The 18,904-nt window shown below is 33.2% G+C and overlaps 2 protein-coding genes across 3 annotated transcripts; one reads left to right on the plus strand and one right to left on the minus strand.

The window, feature by feature from the left end:
• The first annotated feature begins 1,036 nt into the window (after window positions 1–1,036).
• Window positions 1,037–6,083, plus strand: LOC110664477 (DNA repair RAD52-like protein 2, chloroplastic). Its single transcript, XM_021824190.2, has 4 exons — window positions 1,037–1,580; window positions 1,689–1,726; window positions 2,089–2,180; window positions 5,712–6,083. The coding sequence occupies exons 1-4, from the start codon at window positions 1,174–1,176 to the stop codon at window positions 5,847–5,849; spliced, it is 675 nt and encodes a 224-aa protein (XP_021679882.2). The 5' UTR covers window positions 1,037–1,173; the 3' UTR covers window positions 5,850–6,083.
• Window positions 6,084–9,937: 3,854 nt separating this feature from the next.
• On the minus strand, window positions 9,938–16,529 carry LOC110664478 (uncharacterized). Of its 2 annotated transcripts, none has more exons than XM_021824191.2 (10): window positions 16,065–16,529; window positions 15,890–15,959; window positions 15,464–15,588; window positions 12,853–12,961; window positions 12,684–12,747; window positions 12,527–12,582; window positions 11,975–12,082; window positions 11,074–11,232; window positions 10,518–10,688; window positions 9,938–10,442 (listed from the first exon to the last, which is right to left on the minus strand). In XM_021824191.2, the coding sequence occupies exons 1-10, from the start codon at window positions 16,304–16,306 to the stop codon at window positions 10,209–10,211; spliced, it is 1,338 nt and encodes a 445-aa protein (XP_021679883.1). In that variant the 5' UTR covers window positions 16,307–16,529; the 3' UTR covers window positions 9,938–10,208. The 2 variants fall into 2 exon arrangements, with proteins under 2 accessions (XP_021679883.1, XP_021679884.1); XM_021824192.2 differs by having other exon boundaries at window positions 11,074–11,223; window positions 16,065–16,526.
• Between the last annotated feature and the right edge of the window lie 2,375 nt (window positions 16,530–18,904).

Below are 18,904 nucleotides of genomic sequence, written 5' to 3' on the forward strand. Positions count from 1 at the left end.
AAAGTTAAAATATCTTAATCTCTTGGAATAAATTATTATTTTTTCTTTAAATTTTAACATTATAAACATTTTGTTTTTGAGGTTTTATAATTACAAGCATTTTATTCGCTCACTTTTTAATAGAAAAAAAAATTAAACAAGTCTTTATATTTCCAATCAATTATTAAATAAATTTAAAATTAAAAATTTGAGTCAAATAATTCATATATTTTCTAATAGGAGTCAAATAAATTATCACTTAATAAATTTTTTTTCAATAAAAATTTATTTTTTTAATTTTAAATATTAAAATTATTTATTATTTTAATTAAAACAAAATTAAAAAATTTAATATTAAAATTATTGTTTTTAATATTTTATTATTAAAAAAATAGAGAAAATAATATTACATTATTAAAAAAATATTTTATTAAGCAACAACTCATTAGGCTTTAAATAAAATGTATATAGACTTATTTAATCTAATATTTAATTTTCAATTTATTTAATCATATACTGAAAGTATATATATATATATATATATATATATATATATATATATATATATATATATATATATATATATTTTAATCCCTTATTTAATCACGACAAAATGAAATAGTGGAATCTAAATAACATTTAGGTCTTTATATTAAAAAAAATAAATTGAAAATACCTTAATTCTCATAAGAATAATTATGATTCCCTCTTTAAACTTTACCATTATAAACACCTTTTTTTTCTTTTAGTTTTTGTTATTGCTGTCACTTTAATCTCTTACTAATCACTTTTTAATTTCTAATTAAATCGTTGAAAATAAAAACGATGAAAATATAAAAAAAAATAAAATTTATAAATTTTCATTTATTTTTTTTAAAATACAAACTTAAGCGTTAATTTTGACATAATAAATAAACTTAAAAATATTTTACCCTATGAAATCACACATGCATTAACGATATTATATAAAAATAAATTTAATAAATATTTATAATAAAATTTATTAAAATTAATTAAAATATAACTCGAGCTATTTATAATTGCACCTTTACACCACTTGTCTGAACAGTCTACCAAAGTGCATCACGCACACGACACACCAAATACTGGTGGTAGGTGGGCATTTGATATCATCTCTGCCAGTCAGGATTGGGGAAATTAAAGCTGCGGGTAGTCACCTCGTCGGCTACCAAAATGGCAGCGCTCAACAGCAGTAGCATCTTCATCGCGAAATCAGATTTTCCGGCGGTCTTCCCATCGTCATCATGGGGAATGAGTAGAGGCAGCATTGACTTCGAGTCGAGAGGATTGCGTGCAGGGAATATGAAGATGGACGCTGGGCGATCAAAGTTAAGGCTCGTATGTGCGGTTGGTGGCAGCAATACGACTGGTAACAGCAATAGTAGCAGCAGCAGCAGTGATGGCAGTAAGAAGAAAGCCGTTCCAAATTCAAATTATGTGGTGCCCTTGGATAAATCCTTCTCTTCCCCATACTCATCCTTCATCACTCGCCCCCTCGTCGAGATCCTTCGTGATCTCAACAAGAGGATTCCCGACGATATCATCAAACCATCTTCCCCCGCCACCACCTTCATCCCCTGGTATTATCGTTAATATTGACCATCATTTATTCATTATTTTTTATTTTTATTAAATTAAAAATTTCAAATGCCAAATCTGTTCCTGATTCTGATGATTTTCTTCTCTAGGTACCATGCTAACCGTATGCTTAGCTTCTATGCCCCTGGTTTGTTCTTTCCTCCTTTTATTAATTTTTTTTTCCCCAAAATTTTCGACTGTTATGATGCTTGCTAGGTTTTTATTTTTAGAACTTGTTTTTATGCCTTATTCTGCTAAATCAAATGATATTGCATCCAAATTATTGTGCCATCTACTGTGAGTTTCAGACCTAGTTTCAAGCAGACAAGGATAGTCAGGATCTGTTAGGTTGAAGGTTATTCTACTACTATTAGCCAGTATATAATGGGTTTGCAATTATGTTGGACTCTGCATAAATCCGTTAATCCGTTTTATCTTGTGGATCAATTAGATATACACAAATTTCCTCTCTCCTTCAAACAAATAAGCTGTTAACATCCATTTTGGCAGGATGGTGTGGAGAGATACGCGATCTTATATTCTCTGAGAATGGAAGCGTGACTGTGGTATACCGTGTCACAATACGAGGATCAGATGGAGAGGTGTGGCTCGTGTTTTCCAATATTTCTATTGATTATTCATCTTGTTGTCGCTTTGCTAAATTTCGAATGCATTGGATGGTACTAGAATAATTTTTTCCAAAACTTACTTTATTAGTTTAATTTCTTGAAAACCTTAAACTTGTGCTGCTATTTGCGTGCCATGGTTCATGCTCTTTGAATCCACAGCATGCTTAGATATTTCCATAGTGAAAGGTTACCATTATTTGGCTTTAATTGAGTAAGTGGACATCTGGACCAAACCCATAAAATTTCTTTACTTTGGTTCTTTTTTCTTCCTTAAAAAAATCTTAGTTATGGGTTTGATACTTTGATAACTTGAAATATTGCAACTGAACAAAGTCAAAATGATCAAAGTTTTTATTGAATAAAATTTAAAATAAATTTCTGGAGTGCATGAATACCTTTATATGAGCTGTATTACTTATATAATTTAAAAAAGAAAAACTTTGACTTGTTGATTATATGGTTCATGCTCTTTGAATGCACAGCAAGCTTAGATATTTCCATAGTAAAGGGTTGCCTTTATTTGGCTTTAATTGAGTAAGTGGACATCTGGACCAAACCCATAAAATTTCTTTACTTTGGTTCTTTTTTCTTCCTTAAAAAAATCTTAGTTATGGGTTTGATACTTTGATAACTTGAAAAATTGCAATTGAACAAAGTCAAAATAATCAAAGTTTTTATTGAATAAAATTTAAAATAAATTTCTGGAGTGCATGAATACCTTTATATGAGCTGTATTACATATATAAATTAAAAAAGAAAAACTTTGACTTGTTGATTATATGGCTTATTTTGCCTTAAATAGATTAGTATGCTTATATAAATGGTTGTTATCATGAAAAGTTTAGATTACCATTTTTAAGATGGATATATACATGTATTTGAATTAATATGAGCATGCGCCTTTTTAAGGCTTTACTTGATCTGCATTTTTGGATTGGCTATCTTTGTTTTTCTTCCCATATTCTCATTATAGGACCTAAGGACCATTTGAAAAATGCTTATTTAAAAGCCAGCAACAAAAGAAGTAACTGCACCCATATCGAGGTTTGGTTGATTTGGTTAGTTTTTAAAAGGCTGCAGTGATTTCAGTTACTTCTAAATTTTGGCTCAGTTTAACCAACCAGCCGAATGTACACCTCTGGACCATGATTGATTCTTATAATCCTAAGTTTGCTATAAACAATATGTAATTGAGTACTTTCATGTGTCATTCTGACCTAATTGGGAAGAAACTTAATGATGCATCTATTGCATGGCTAGAAAGGAGATGGCTGATTTGAAAACCTAGTTTAAAGTCATTTTACCTATAACAAAAAGAGGGTATTTTGCAAAGAAAAAATGTAGCCTGTTCACATGGACCTGAAGATTATTAATGGCTTGGGAGACGATATTCGAATTCTCCCTCCTCCAAGAGTTTTTTCTTCCATGTCTTACACCTGTGACTTTGACTTGATGATGTCTTCTCCTTCATGTCCCTCTTAAATTGCTTTTTCAAGAGTTCCACACCTGAGTTTGTAATATCCTGCATTTTCACTACATGCTGATCCAATATCTACTATTGCCTTCGACCATTTAGAAATAATATCCTTCTTTCAAAAGTTCGTTTGAACACAGCTTTTTAGAAGTAAGGTTGTTGTCTATTCTATCTTACCAGTAAATTCTCAAAATTTGATGGTAATGAGCAGAACATTAAGGTTTCTAATGATATGTTACATTTCACCACTTTAGACTTAGTTAAAGAACACATATTTGAGACATGTCTCTTTGATACCCTTGTTTTAAGAAATTTATATCATAGTAATCCTTGCAGAGATTTAGTTTGTCGACTGGCTTAGTTTGATAACTTATCCAGCTGGCACTTGATTTGTCTCCATGATTAGACCTTCACAACCAGAGATAAAGAACTCACGCAAGAAAGAAAAGCCATAAAAATAACTGTCATGGATCTTAGATCTGTTTTTCCTGCTCTGATACCATGTGAGATAACAGAGTGCAGAAAACAAAATGAGAAGAAATGATCTCATCCATCAATTGAACTTAAGGAATAAGGTCTTATATTTTGGAGTGCTACTGAATCACAATTACGTGCCAGCTGGATAAGTTATCAAACTAAGTCAACAAACTAACTCTCTACAATCCTAGATTCAAGTGGAGTTGGGGACCATTCAGGCAAGGATCTCTTCTATATCTTGTTGAAGAAATTTGATCTTTACTAGTGTCTAGTCATACTCCTGTGTTACAACTTACTCCTAATTAAGTAGGATTTACTTTTGTAGGATTTAACCATATGCAATTTTGGATATCAATTCTTCACATATGAAACCATATAGAATTTATAGTTGTCTGCAACAATTTTTGGTTTGTAAACTTTCTGTGTGACTCATAGCAAATATCTTGTCTCCTTTTCCCTCTCTTTTTGGTTAGTGCATCTCAGATATCTGTTCTAGTTTTAACTTAGAATTCGTACCTCTAGTTTCTAGTGTTGTATCTCTGAGATTTATGCTTTGTTTGGGTATTAAAACTTGCAAGGGAAGGGAAGCGGAGAGAAATTATATGAAGGAAAAGAAAAGAAAGAAAAAGAAGCGAATTTAAATTTCCTTATGTTATTTGAATTCTTACAAAGAACAGAAGAATTTCAACTTAAATTCATTGTTATACCCCTATTAAATGACGTTCCTTTTGTATGTATACGGAAGTTTCATTTATAATTTAAAGTTTTACTTTAGTTATTTCCTTCCATTTCCCTTGATTTTCTCCCTAAATGAAAAGAAATAAAAAGTGGAGTTGGAAAGGAGAATGGGAAATCTAATTTCCCTCACTTTCGCATATTTCTCTCCTCTTTTTAATACCCAAAGAAAGGATGGAAATGTATTTCAATTCTTTTCTTTCCTCCAAACAAAGCATTAATGCTTCAGGCAAGATGGGGAGGAACATGAGGAAGATATTGAAACAATATGTTGTGAAAAATTTAGAAGTGTGTCTTGTGGTTTAGTGCCTTGATAGTTAATGTATGTTGAAACTGAAGTGGAGTATGTTTATTAATGACATTTGTAATATACTTCAGAGCAAAATACTATTTTATGTACCTTTCTTTTCTTTCTTCATAATAAAATTTTATTTTAAAAAAGAAAAATATTTATTAGCAAATCATTAATTTGATGCCATATGGTTGTTCATGTAATTATTATATGGATAATGCGCGAATCTAATAGTCATTTATGACATATGAGCATCATAGAAGTATGATTATCATTAGCAAAAGATGATATTAATAATGAATTAAGCTTATGTTACTAAAATGATGCAAAGAATTTACTCGTCAAAGTGCTTAACCACAATGTACTTTTCTAAACTTTTTCCTTAGAATGCTCACTGAGGGGAAAAAAAAAGATGATTCTTGTTTCATTCTTTGCTGTGCATTTTTTAGTTGCTTTAATTTGTGTGGGTTATAGACATCCATTTTGGTTCCATTTTGCGACTTACTTGTAGTGCTTGCTGATACAGGCATACCGCGAGTCAACTGGGACAGTTTCATCTAGTGATGCCCTCATTGAAGATCCTGTTTCTGCAGCAGAGGAAATAGCTTTTTGCAGAGCATGTGCCCGGTTTGGCCTTGGCTTGTATCTGTATCATGAAGAATGAATTCTATAGACTGCAAGGAGGGACCTTCAACATGTCTAGTTTATTACTCTTTTTAGATATCAGAATATTGTATTTACTGCCTGTGCTTTTCGCATAGTGTAAATATCCAGCATTCTCTGGTGATCCAGTTTGGTTTGTTGGACTTGCAAAGAAAGAGTTTCTTAGTTACTCATGAGATAGGAAACAATATTTTCAATAAAATAATAAAATATTGGGCTTAGAATAATTTTCCAATATCAGTCTATGTAAGGGTCTGATCATGATCTGCTTACCTACGCACCCAAAAATGGTTGGGACACTGGTTAGTGACACTAAATGCTTGATGAGAATCACTTCTTTACAATTCCAGGAACATTAGAATAAGCAACTGAAACTGCATCAGGTGCGGAGTTTATATTTGCTTTTCATTTTTATGCATAAACATCTACTTAAAAATATTGTTTCATTTATACAATCTCTCATAATTAAATGTTTTCGATGATCGGGAACATCATCTTACCATATTGGAGGAAAGAAAACTACATGTGAAAAAATTGGATTAAGATTCGGTCTGTCCAGTCAGTTTCCAGCGTTTTAAGTTTAGAAAATGAGGTTGCTTTAAGGTTTTGCATGCTCTAGATGTTAATGCCCGACGGTGTGTTTCCTCACATTAATTTAAAATAAAAATTTTATATTAAATATAATACTTAATTTAATTTTTTATATAGAGTTAGATCCAATTTATATATGTGCCAAGTTTATATAAGTTTTGCATTTTTAATAAATGCGAATGACGTGATCCCTTAAATAAGATAAAGACAATATGCACAACATAGGACAAACGAGACAGAGATGCAAGACAACAAAAATTATTATTACAAAAATTATTATTTTATCTAATGTCTGTTGTGAAATGGATAAGACGAAAAAACAAATTAAATAAAAAAAATTGAATCCTTCATATAAAAAAATAATAATAACAATACTTTTATATTGATATAAATATTGGGGCGTCCTCTACTTACGGCAAGTTACATCAAAGCCCGAGTGTAGTGAGAAATATGCAAGGATATAAGGCGTTCATCGAAAGAGACGCGCCATACTTACATCCCGGTGTGGTGTTAAATGAGCAAAGATTTTCACATTATAAACGGGTGTTGATAAAGAAGTTAGTACATAGGACAGATAGTAAAACAGATAGTGAACTAGAACACAAGATAGGCATAGAGAACAATAGAAGCTATCATAGAAGGAAATCAATTAGGAAGGAACAGGAAAAGAGAAGAATCAGGGTTGTTACTTGAAATGTTGAATCACTTACAGTAAAATTAATGGAGCTTGTTGATACCTTGAAAATGAGAAAGGTGAATATTGCCTGCATTCAGAAGACTAAATGCGTAGGAGAGAAAAGTAAAGAAGTAGGTAATTCAGGGTACAAACTATGGTTTACTGGAAAGGGGAGAAACAAGAACGGAGTGGACATAATCATGGACAGGATATTAAAAGTTACTATAATAGCTGTGAGAAGAGTAGGAGATAGAATTATACTAATAAAGCTGGTACTAGAAGGAGAAACAATAAATATAATTAATGCTTATGCCCCACAAATAGGATTAGATAGTGAGAGTAAACAAAGGTTTTGGGAAGATATGGATGATCTAATGCAAAGCATACCGAATGAAGAGAATGTTTTCATCGGTGGAGATTTGAATGGACATGTAGGAAGTGATAGGAGAGAAAAAGCATCCTGAATTTTGCTATGGCATACGACCTAATACAAGGAAATACCTACTTTATAAAAAGAGAGTCACATTTAGTGACTTTCAAAAGTGGACAACATATAAGCCAAATTGACTTTCTCTTAACTAGAAAGACAAATAGAGCTCTATGCAAGGATTGCAAGGTCGTTCCGGAAGAAGTTTTAACAAGTCAACATTGGTTAGCGATCTTAGATGTCAAGTTTATGAACAATTCAAGTAAGGTTAGAAGAAATAGTGTGTCTCGAACAAAGTAGTGAGAGTTAAAAGGAGTAAAGCAAGTGAAGTTTAAAAATAAGCTTCTCGAGTCCGAAGCATGGAAGCTAGATATGGAGGCCAATGGTATGTGAATACAGATAACATCAAAGATTAGAGAAGTAGTTAGAAAAGTATTTGGAGAATCTAGAGGACATGGACCACCCTCAAAAGAGAGATGGTGGTGGAACGAGGAAGTACAAAAGGCAGTAAAGAAAAGAGGGAATGGTATAAGAAATTACCTAAGTGTAATAATAATGAGGCATATGAACAGTACAAGATAGCAAAGAAAGAGGCAAAAAAGACAGTTAGTCAAATAAGAGCGCAGGCCTTTAAAAAGTTATATGAAAAATTTAGAACTAAAGAATGAGAGAAAGATATTAATAGATTAGCAAGGAGGAGAGAAAATAAATGTCAAGATCTCAGTCAAGTTAGGTGCATTAAGGATAAAGAAGGAAAAGTGTTGGTGAAAGATGAGGACATTAAAGAAAAATGAAATTATTTTGATAATCTCTTTAATAATAGTTAAAATGGTAATAGCGTGAATATAGACTATAGAACAATAGAAAGAATGTGAATTATACTTGAAGGATTAAATCTTTAGAAGTAAATGAAGTACTTAAGAGAATGAAAGTGGGTAAAGCCTGTAGACCCATTGGAATACCAATTAAAATGTGAAAGTGTTTGGAAGATATAGGAGTAGCATAGTCAACTAAATTGTTTAATAAGATTCTAAACTCAAAGAAAATGTCTGATGAATGAAGTAGGAGTATTTTAGTACAGTAGGAGTATTTTAGTACCTATTTTTAAAAATAAGGGAGATATACAAAGTTGCTCAAACTATAGGAGAATTAAACTCATAAGCCATACTATGAAGTTGTGGGAGAAAGTTGTAGAACATCGACTACATCATGATACTTCTATCTCTCCCAATCAATTTGTCTTTATGCCCGGTTGTTCAACTATGGAAGCAATTTTTCTCATTAAAAGTTTGATAGAGAAATATAGAGATGTGAAGAAAGATCTGCACATGGTTTTTATCTATTTGGAGAAGGCTTATGATAATGTTCCAAGAGATGTCTTATGGAGAGTATTAGAACAAAAGAGGGTATCTATTAGGTACATACAAGTATTGAAAGATATGTATGAATGAGCAACTACTATTATGCGCATAGTGGGAGGGAACACAAGAAATTTTCCTATCTCAGTTGAATTACACTAAGGTTCAGCTGTAAGCCCTTACTTTTTTACATTAGTTTTAGATGAATTGACAAAACATATATAAGAGAATATCCCTTGGTGCATGATGTTTGAGAATGATATAGTTTTGATAGATGATACGCGAGAAGGAATCAATAGAAAGCTAGCGCTTTGAAAAAGTACTCTAGAGTAAAAGGGTTTTAAGTTAAGTAGAACGAAGACAGAATACATGCATTGCAAGTTCAGTGAATGCCGAACTGGTGATAGGAAAGAAGTTAGTTTGGATAAAGTAATACTGTCCCAAAGTAATCACTTTAAATATCTTAGCTCAGTCCTTCAAGTAGATAGAGGATATGAGGAGAATGTTAGTCATAGGATTAAATTCAGATGGTTGAAGTGGAGATATGCCACGAGAGTTTTATGTGATCGCAAAATTCTCAATAAGTTGAAAGAAAAATTTTACAGTATAACCATACGATCAGTCATGTTATATGATAGTGAGTGTTGGATACTGAAAGAGTCGTATTTGTCTAAGATAAGAGTTGTAAACATGAAAATATTAAGGTGGATGAGTGACCATACTAAACTAGATAAAGTCTGTAATGAGAATATTAGAAAAAAGATAGGAGTTGGTGCCAATTGAGGGTAAGTTGAGAGAAGGGAGATTGAGGTAGTTTGGTCATGCGAAGCGTAGACATACGGAGGCTCCCGTTAGACAAATAGAGCACAATAGATTAGAGGATAAAAAGAAAAGAAGTGGTAGACCTAAACTGACTTGGAGTACACTAGTACAACATGACCTAAAAGCATTATACATTTCCGAAGATTTAACCCAACATCGTTTAAAATAGAGAAAGAGAATTCATATAGCCAATCCCAAATTTTTGGGATAAAAACTTAATTGAGTTGAGTTGTATTTTTGTAAATTTATAGAAATTGCAATCTTTCTTTTACAACCTAAGAAATTCTAGATTAACAAGAAGAAATAAACTACATCTGTATCTGTCCACTCCTAATTAGTTGAAATCCATTATTTGATTGACTTCTAAGATTGGATATGCCATGTAATTACGGAATGTACAATAGAATAACATAAAGATCATATTCCCCAAGTATTCTTCTAGCATCTCCCAATTTTTGCTTGATGTAAGTGTGACTACCCAACTCATTATGGCCTTAGAAGTTTTGGACCTGTATTAGAGGCCATCCAAGAGGTGATCACTTCAACAAGCCGATCTATGTCCTTGGATGCTTCAGCACGAAGGATCCTTGAATCTCCACCTATTGTGTTGCCTACTTCCTTAGCAACGGTCTCCCATGGTGTTCCCACGGTCAGATTTGCCAAAAACTCACTTCCCCGATTTACCGCATCTGCCATTGCGGGTGGGACATCTGGGAGAACCTGCAAGATATATAAGTATAAAGGATATGTCATTCGACTTGGCGATTATAGTGATTTCACTTGGTTCATTATTACCTGTTGCAAAGGAAGCCCATGATCTCCAGGCATCAAGCGAATTGACATGTCTAGCATTGAACTAATAGCTGATTCTGAACTAAGCAACTGAGCTAAGGTTGAAGTTTCATCAATTGCATCATCCTTGAACTTCACCAAAAGATTTCTAGAAATGCCATAGTATGACTTCACCTGTAGAAATACAAAACATAGATGATTAGGTCTATATTAAAAACCTGAAACAATGTTCTGAAAGTACACATTGAATTTTGCAGAAGAGAGCTGCAATTGACTGCAGCAATTTTCAGTCATTTTAGAAAATAATTCGCTATTAAGATTTAAGAACCTTCTAATCTGCCATCATATCATGCAGCTACACCACAAAAGAAACACAAGATAAGTTGCCACAGCTGTGATCTACTACATATATGCTAAAATCATGAAACCAAAACATGATTGTACCATCATTAAAAATCAGAATGGATAAATCTTCAATTATTGTGGCCCAAGAAAGGTTTCATAATGCAACAGCAATTCCACAATATGATTTTAAGTTGTTCTTGGAACTTTTACATACAAGTCGTCGGGTTTCTTCAGGTTTTGGAGAAAAATCTTCTCTTCCCTTGACTAAGTCCATGTACAATGGAGGCAGCTGCTCCACCAAAGGAAGAACTTGCCTCATAATGGGTGGGCTTAGGTTCTCTAGTTGCTTCAAAGTCATCTCTGCCTGCAAGAACTGTAAGTAATTAAAAACAACTGTAAAGATTAGTTGTAAATCTGTCTGCAAGAATTTGTTCAAGATAAAGATCTGTCTGTTCAACTCAAGTACGAGGATGTCTACACATTTTATAATATCATTTGGCCTTCTGTTAAAATTTGAATGAAATTGCCTATCAATGTAGATATGTAGATATCTTATCCAAAATAAGCACAAGAAATGCAGTCAACTGATTCACTTGCTTGTCATTTCTGTTCTGAAATTTGGAACATTTTCTGATGCACTAATGTTTTTAAGCATTTTGAGAATTTGACTGAAGTTCTGACTTTATTTGGTTAAGAGCCCTAAAATATACGTATGTATTGAGAAACACACAGTTGACTGATGTATCTATGGATTGACAAACACACCATTGGCTGACAAAAGACTTAAAATGTCCAGGTGAGTTGTCTAAGTGAGAACTGCACCAAACTTTGTAGAGGGGAAACATGAAGGAAAACGAGACTACCTGAGTCATGAAGTGGAAATTGTAGAACAAAATGGGTGGACACAAGGAGTACCAGACCAATTCAGTGTAAAGTATACGAGACACATGATGAGTTCCTTGGATGGCCTTATCTCAAACAAATGAACCAGCTATCTCATGAATTTCCCGATGTTTAAATTCTCCTACTTATAGATAATATTGCATTCTTCAACGGTTAAAAAAGAAATGTAGACTGCACACTGCACAGAGAAAACCACTGACTTAGAATCTCACCCCAAGGCGGACTGTTGGTGATGATGCAATTTGTGATAGAAATGGTCCAATGCTTTGGGCCACAGGAACAAGAACAGGCGAGAACAAAGGGATAGCTAAGCTTGCCTCCTGTGAAACCAAGAAAGAAAATTTTGTTAACCTCAAATTATTTAGAAAAAGGGCTTCTAAGAATAAATATATGAGAACCAAGATATATATGTGCGTGTGTGTGTGTGTGTGTGTGTGTGTGCGTGCGCGCGCGCACGCGCTCGTGGGCGCAGACTGATTTGCTCCCAAAATGTAAAAGAAATGAATTACTAAGTGAAAGAGATAGAAGAGGGAAAACAGGAGAATCTTGATCATTTATATCACCTGTCAATGTATTTGTGATGAAAAATGTATGGAAGAAATGAGATGAACGCAGTCCATAAGTATGCCCAATAAATCACCTTACATCATTGGGTGGGTGAAATTTCCAGGATGGCCCTATAAAATGTATTCTGTTTCTAATAATTCCACTTTACCTCTTTTTCTTTGGTCAATATATCAATGGTCTAGACAAGAGTCAAGTACCTTGTTGTTAAAAGCCATTAACACATTCCCACTTCTTTGCACAGCATATCGTGATCCTGATAAACAGAACAATCATATCAAGCTAATAAATAGATGCAAAGCAAAAGTAGTTGCAACCTAGTGAGTAAGAAGAAATATAATGAACTTGGAAGCATACCAATCAAAAGGTGAATAACAGAACCCAATGAGTGGCCAATGCCAAAAGTAGGAAGATCTTCTGTCTGTATACAAAGAAGCACTTTAAGGCTAGTTGCTTCCTCAACACCCTCCCTCTCCAAAAGCAAAGGAAAATATCATTTTGCAGGTAATGAATAGAAGAAACTCACCATTTCTTTTAAAAAACGAAAACACCTATCAAATTTAAACTGCACTTCATCCGCAATGAAGAAATGATCAAAGCCACTAGCATATGGTGTGGCAATCACCAAAATACCCCTAAGATCACACAAAAGGATATTATTATCAAAGTCCTCAGTTATCAGCAATAGACAAATTGACAAATATTCACCAGCGGCAGATCGGATAGAGTATAGATAACAATTGATTGGCAAAATAGAACATCAGAAGGACAAATCCAAATTCTAATCCATAAATACGAACCATTCACTACTGAGTAAATAATGCATTAGAAGATCATTTTCTACAGATCCTTTGATGCAACGAGAAACTCAAATAGAAACGTGCTCCATACACAATAGTGAAAAAAATAGAGAAAATTCTTAACTGAATTTTTATTGATCACAATCTGTCTCCCAAATTACATATAAATAAGCGTATTTATAGTATTTTTAGACTCCTAAACCTAATAGGAATATAAATCTACTTTCTAGAAAGTTTAGATAAACTAAAACATAATAAGAAGATATAAACTAAATAGGAAAACTAAATCCAAGATAAAGTAGAAAACAAATAAATGCTAAATAGAATAGGAAACTTCCTAAATTAATTCTAATATAATTTCTACAGCTGTTAGAAGTCTTCACAAGATGTCCTTGGTGAAATTTGCTACCTAGAAAAATCAACTTTGCCCAAACTTGCTAAAATTGCTACTTTTCCTTATTTCACACTAGCATGCTTCCATTATTATTTGACTTGCTTCTTTACCCAAAAATGCTCCGCATCATACTCCCCCACTTGAAAAAAAAAAAAAAAACACTAATCTTCGAGTTGAAATAACTTGCAAAGATTCAAAAACATAGCCAAAACAACTCCAACACCATTCTCCCCCACTTCAAATAAATCTTCCCTCGAAATTTGAAACGAAAGAGAATGAGAATTTTTATTGGAGATGTACACCATATAACTTTCAAGGATGGAATCAATAAGATTGACATGAACAAAGTGGAATTGAGGATCTTCATGTTTTTCTTTGTATTTATGAAAATACTTGGAGAAATAGAATCAACAAAAACCATTGGAATTAAAGAGTTATATAAATCTTCAACTTTCATCAACTTCATGATTTGAGTTTCTTCAATCTCTACTACTGCATCCATGGATTGTTTTTCCTCAAGTACCATTGAAATTTTCATGGCATGATCTTTGTTGTTCCCTAGAACACATTTTTCAAGGTCTTCATCTTCAACCACAGCAAAAGGAAATTCAATTAAAATTTCAGGTTTCAATTCTTCAAATTGAGGCTCATCCACTTCAAGTTGCATTGTTGAATCTTGAAGCTCCTTCTATTATTCACTCTCTTGTTTCACAACCAAAAAAAGCTTTGGTTGGACCTCCTCTTAGCAAAGTTTTTGTTAGAATAAAATCTGCTCATAATCTAGAGACAAAAATTCTTGTTCTAACAAATACTTCATTGTAAATCATGTACAGACTGGTCCTTTCTCTTCTGGCTTCCTTTTAGAATGCAGCCATTCCCACCAAGCAGAAGCACTACTTTTCAACCAACAAGCCACCAACTAGATTTGTTTTTCAGGTGCTATATCCACACGATCAAAGAATCTTTCCACATTAACAATCCAATCTAAAAATTCCTCTATATTGAGATCCCAATAGAAATTAAGAATATCAAGAAAACTTGCACTTCTTCTCCTATCACCATCATATTATTGATGCCTATTGAACCTGATTGGTTCATAGTCATCTTTCTCCCCTGAATCATCATAGTAGACATATTGCTTATGTACAGAAATTGGTTGATAAATAGGGTCACCATGAGCAACGCCATCTCCTAGCCTTCTTTTGTCAACTCAATTCCTCTTTATTTTAGTTCTCAAAGCACTAAGACGATCTACAATTTCTTCAAGGCGTCTCCCGATATGCTCAAATCTGAGATCAATCCGTCGTTCCGGACATCGCTCTCATCATTGCAACATTTTGTCCCTATGGTAAAGGGCTCTAGTTCCCCGATCATCGTCGTAAGAACCACTATAATCGCCACCTCCATAAATAGAAACACACTCCATACACAAGAGTGAAAAAAATAGAAAAAATTCTATACTGAATTTTTATTGATCACAATCTGTCTCCTAAATTACATGTAAATAAGAGTATTTATAGTGTTTTTAGACTCTTAAACCTAATAGGAATATAAATCTACTTTCTAAGAAATTTATATAAACCAAAACACAATAAGAAAATATAAACTAAATAGGAAAACTAAATCCTAGATAAAGTAGGAAACAAATAAATCCTAAATAGAATAAAAAAAAACTTCCTAATTAATTCTAATATAATTTATACAGCTCTGGAAGTCTTCACTAGATGGCCTAGGTGAAATTTGCTACCCAGAAAAAACAACTATGCCAAACTTGCTAAAATTGCTACTTTCTTCCTTGTCACATGCTTCCATTGTTGTTTGACTTGCTTCTTCACTCAAAAATGCCCCGCATCATCCTTTTATAAGATCATTGAGAAACTAATGCATTTGTTGAGTATGTAATTAAAATTCGATAAAAACAGTATCATAATGCAGTAACTCACTTTTCTGCAAGGCGCTCAAGAAACAAACGGTAGGTAAGCTGTGGAGCTGCTCCAACAAATATACCTCCAACAAAATGAACGGCTGACTTGGGTTGTGAGCTTCTTGGTTTGAGAACCCATGCACCCTGAGATGAAATCATAATTAACTACTTAAATGGGGCAGTTTAGAATATTCAAGTCAATTTAACTAGTTTTGGCATTTAATTAAATGATGTTTAGGATCCTTGTCTAGGGTGGAAAGCAAGCCGAACCAATATTAGCACCACTTGCATGCAGAACATGGATATAAACATAAAAATTCAACAAGCTTTTGGGACTGCTAGTATGTAAGAAATCCATTCTTGGGGCAAATTGGATCCGAAGAAGTGAAAACCTTTACAATATGAAGCTTATTCGAACGAATAGGCAAAATTAAGGGGCGAATACCTCAACTTCAATCCAGTCTTTTGAACCACCCCAAGCATCTTGTGATTGCCTCACAGTTTCTGTAATTAATCTGAAATGAGAGGAAATTGAAATTTTTTTTTTTTAATTTTTTCGCTTAATAAAGGAAGAAAGGGAAGAAATAGAGATCCATGGTTCTTATTTTCATAACCTATACCTCTCAATCTGACCATAAAGTTGAATTCCTGTAGAAGATGATTGATTGGGTTTCGTATCGTCATAGTTACAATAGATTCCGGAGGAGCGGCTACGGCGGGGACGGGTTGTGACTGAGAAATTACAAAGGCGGCGGTCATACAGATGACAGGGATGAAGAGAATGATAATCGGATAAGGCGGAGGAGTGATGGCGATATTGAATTAGTTGTTGGGGATGACTCCTCCATAGACAACTCGCCATCCCTTTTGCTTTTCACCGAAAATTTATAGCTGATCCAAACATAAACCTGAAGCTCGCTTCCTTTTCTTTGTTTTGAAATCTAACAAAGTAACAAGTACCAGACCGGTAACGCCCAAAAAAATTCTCAATAATTAATATGGAAAATACAAAGAAAGGCTGCCCTGTCCTTTAATACTATATATCCATGGTTACGAGGCAAGGAGATTGGCGAAGTATTTTTGAAGGGAGAAAGGGAAATTATTCAATTTATTTTATTTGGATAAGTGAAAATTATTTAATAAAAAAAAGGGAATGGGGAGGTATTTTATTTTATTTAAATCATATATGAAATGGTAAATATAGTGAGTCCTATAAAATTGTAACTATAAATGTATAATGGATCTTATAAAATTATAACTATTAAATAACTATCAAATAATTTTTCTTAAAATATTTAATAACTAAGTTACTTTTATGGTTATCTTCTACTGATTTTATTATTTTATGTAATATACTTACATTAAATGATAGTTTTATGATATAATTTTTTATAGTTTCATAACTCCCTATCTTTGTTTAGTATTTGCTGAGAACTTTCATCTCCTTTTCTCTGCCTACACTGATGCTTTTCGTACCCCTACTATGTGTCACTAGTCTAGTATCGGAACATCCCTAAGACCATGTGGCACTTGACTTAACTCTTTTACGATAACTTAACTAAGAGAATCTCACGAAAATATGTTCATCAAGATGAGTGTATTAGCATGGGCTTAGCAAGTAAATTGGAAAAACATCACAAGTATTATATATAAGTAAGTATCTTAAGCATAATAAATAATAGAGCATAATATATTATGAACGGGTTACTTTTTTCATTCATATATCATAATTTAGACAATGAGATTGGCAATCCTTACATCACTTATAAGCAAGAGGAAACTTATATGGAGTAACAAAATAAAGACTTACCATGTTAATAGCTAGTTACACTTGTCACTCAACAGTAGTCAATTAGTCACTCTCCCTTAAAAGAGAATTAGAGACAAAATGAGGTGTGACAGGAGAAGACATCACTATGTTTGAGCTATCACATCCGTAGAATTACATAAATAAAAATAAATATAAAATAAATGACTATTATCCTCTTTAGTCCTTAAAATTATATTTTTCTATCCAAACTTTCTACCCCTTGACACTAGGTAAGGGGGCTCCCTCTCAGCTTGTTGTAAGTTTTACTCTCTCTACCATCAAGTTGAGGTGTACATAGATTTTGATGGTTGTGTTTTGGTTTGCATATTCGAAGAGATTCATGGGAGGTTGGTTTTATGGAAATCTGTAAAGTGTTGGCTTGTGTTGTCTAGTAGTCAATGGGTATTTGCTGGTAGATCTATGGAGGGCTTGAGATATTAAAGATGGTACCTCTCTGGTCTTTAGCCTACTTAGCCTTTACATAGTCGACTCTTAAGGTTGCATGTCGTTTGAGCTCTACCATCTTCACCCTTTAAAGGGGTTCTATGTTAGCAGTTATTATCTTATGACTGCCATGGCCTTAGTCTTCATATGATTTTGCTGGCTTCCTTTGGTCTAGTTCTTAAGGATGTATATTGAAGGTTTATGGTTCAAGCTCTCCCTAGGGAAGCTACGATGGTTCTGAAGAGAAATTGCTTAGGTTTGAATTGGTTTGCATGGCTTTGTCTGCTAGAGTTTCTCCTCTAGTTGTGCTTCTTGGTTTCATGTCATCTTTTTTAGGTGGATAAATTTCATCAATTGTCCTTGAACTTATATAGTTATAACAATACAGTCATTTAACTTTAAAATGTAACATAAAACCCCCTAAACTTTCAAATTTTACACAGTAAAATCTCTCTGACTTTCAATTATTAATTTTTCAGTTAGAAACTAATATAAATAGCTCTAGCATGACACTTAGTTAACATTTCTCTCTTCTCTCTTATGCAAAGTGTAAAATTATTCTCTTTACGCATTAAAAATTATTCTGTCTATAGAGAGAAAAATGATTTAATTTACACATTACTTGAAAGAAAAAAGAAAAATACTGACTAAGCTCCATGCTGAAATTGTAAAGGTCAGTGTCTAACTGAAAAACTGATAATTAGAGGTTATAGAAATTTTACTGTGTAAAATTTGAAAGTTGATGAGGTTTTATGTTACATTTTTAAGTTGAGAGACTGTAATGTTACAACTAGATAAGTTCAGGGACAGTTATCAAAATTTATTCTTCTCATGTAGCTACGACTCATTGGTACAGTCTCATGGGGTAGGATGGTGATGCTTACACATTTAGTTGAGTCCTTCTTTCAAGTCGAATTCCTATCATCTTTAGGGTTTCAGTTTTGTAGGTTAGACCTACCTATTTGGGTTTGGGTATTGGGCTTGTTGGGAGCCTTACGAGTTGTGTAAAATTTGAAAGTTGATAAGGTTTTATGTTACATTTTTAAGTTGAGAGACTATAATGTTACAACTAGATAAGTTCAGGGACAATTATCAAAATTTATTCTTCTCATGTAGCTACGACTCATTGGTACAGTCTCATGGGGTAGGATGGTGATGCTTACACATTTAGTTGAGTCCTTCTTTCAGGTCGAATTCCTATCATCT

Source organism: Hevea brasiliensis, chromosome 5, assembly GCF_030052815.1.
Source record: "Hevea brasiliensis isolate MT/VB/25A 57/8 chromosome 5, ASM3005281v1, whole genome shotgun sequence".
Lineage (NCBI taxonomy): Eukaryota > Viridiplantae > Streptophyta > Magnoliopsida > Malpighiales > Euphorbiaceae > Hevea > Hevea brasiliensis.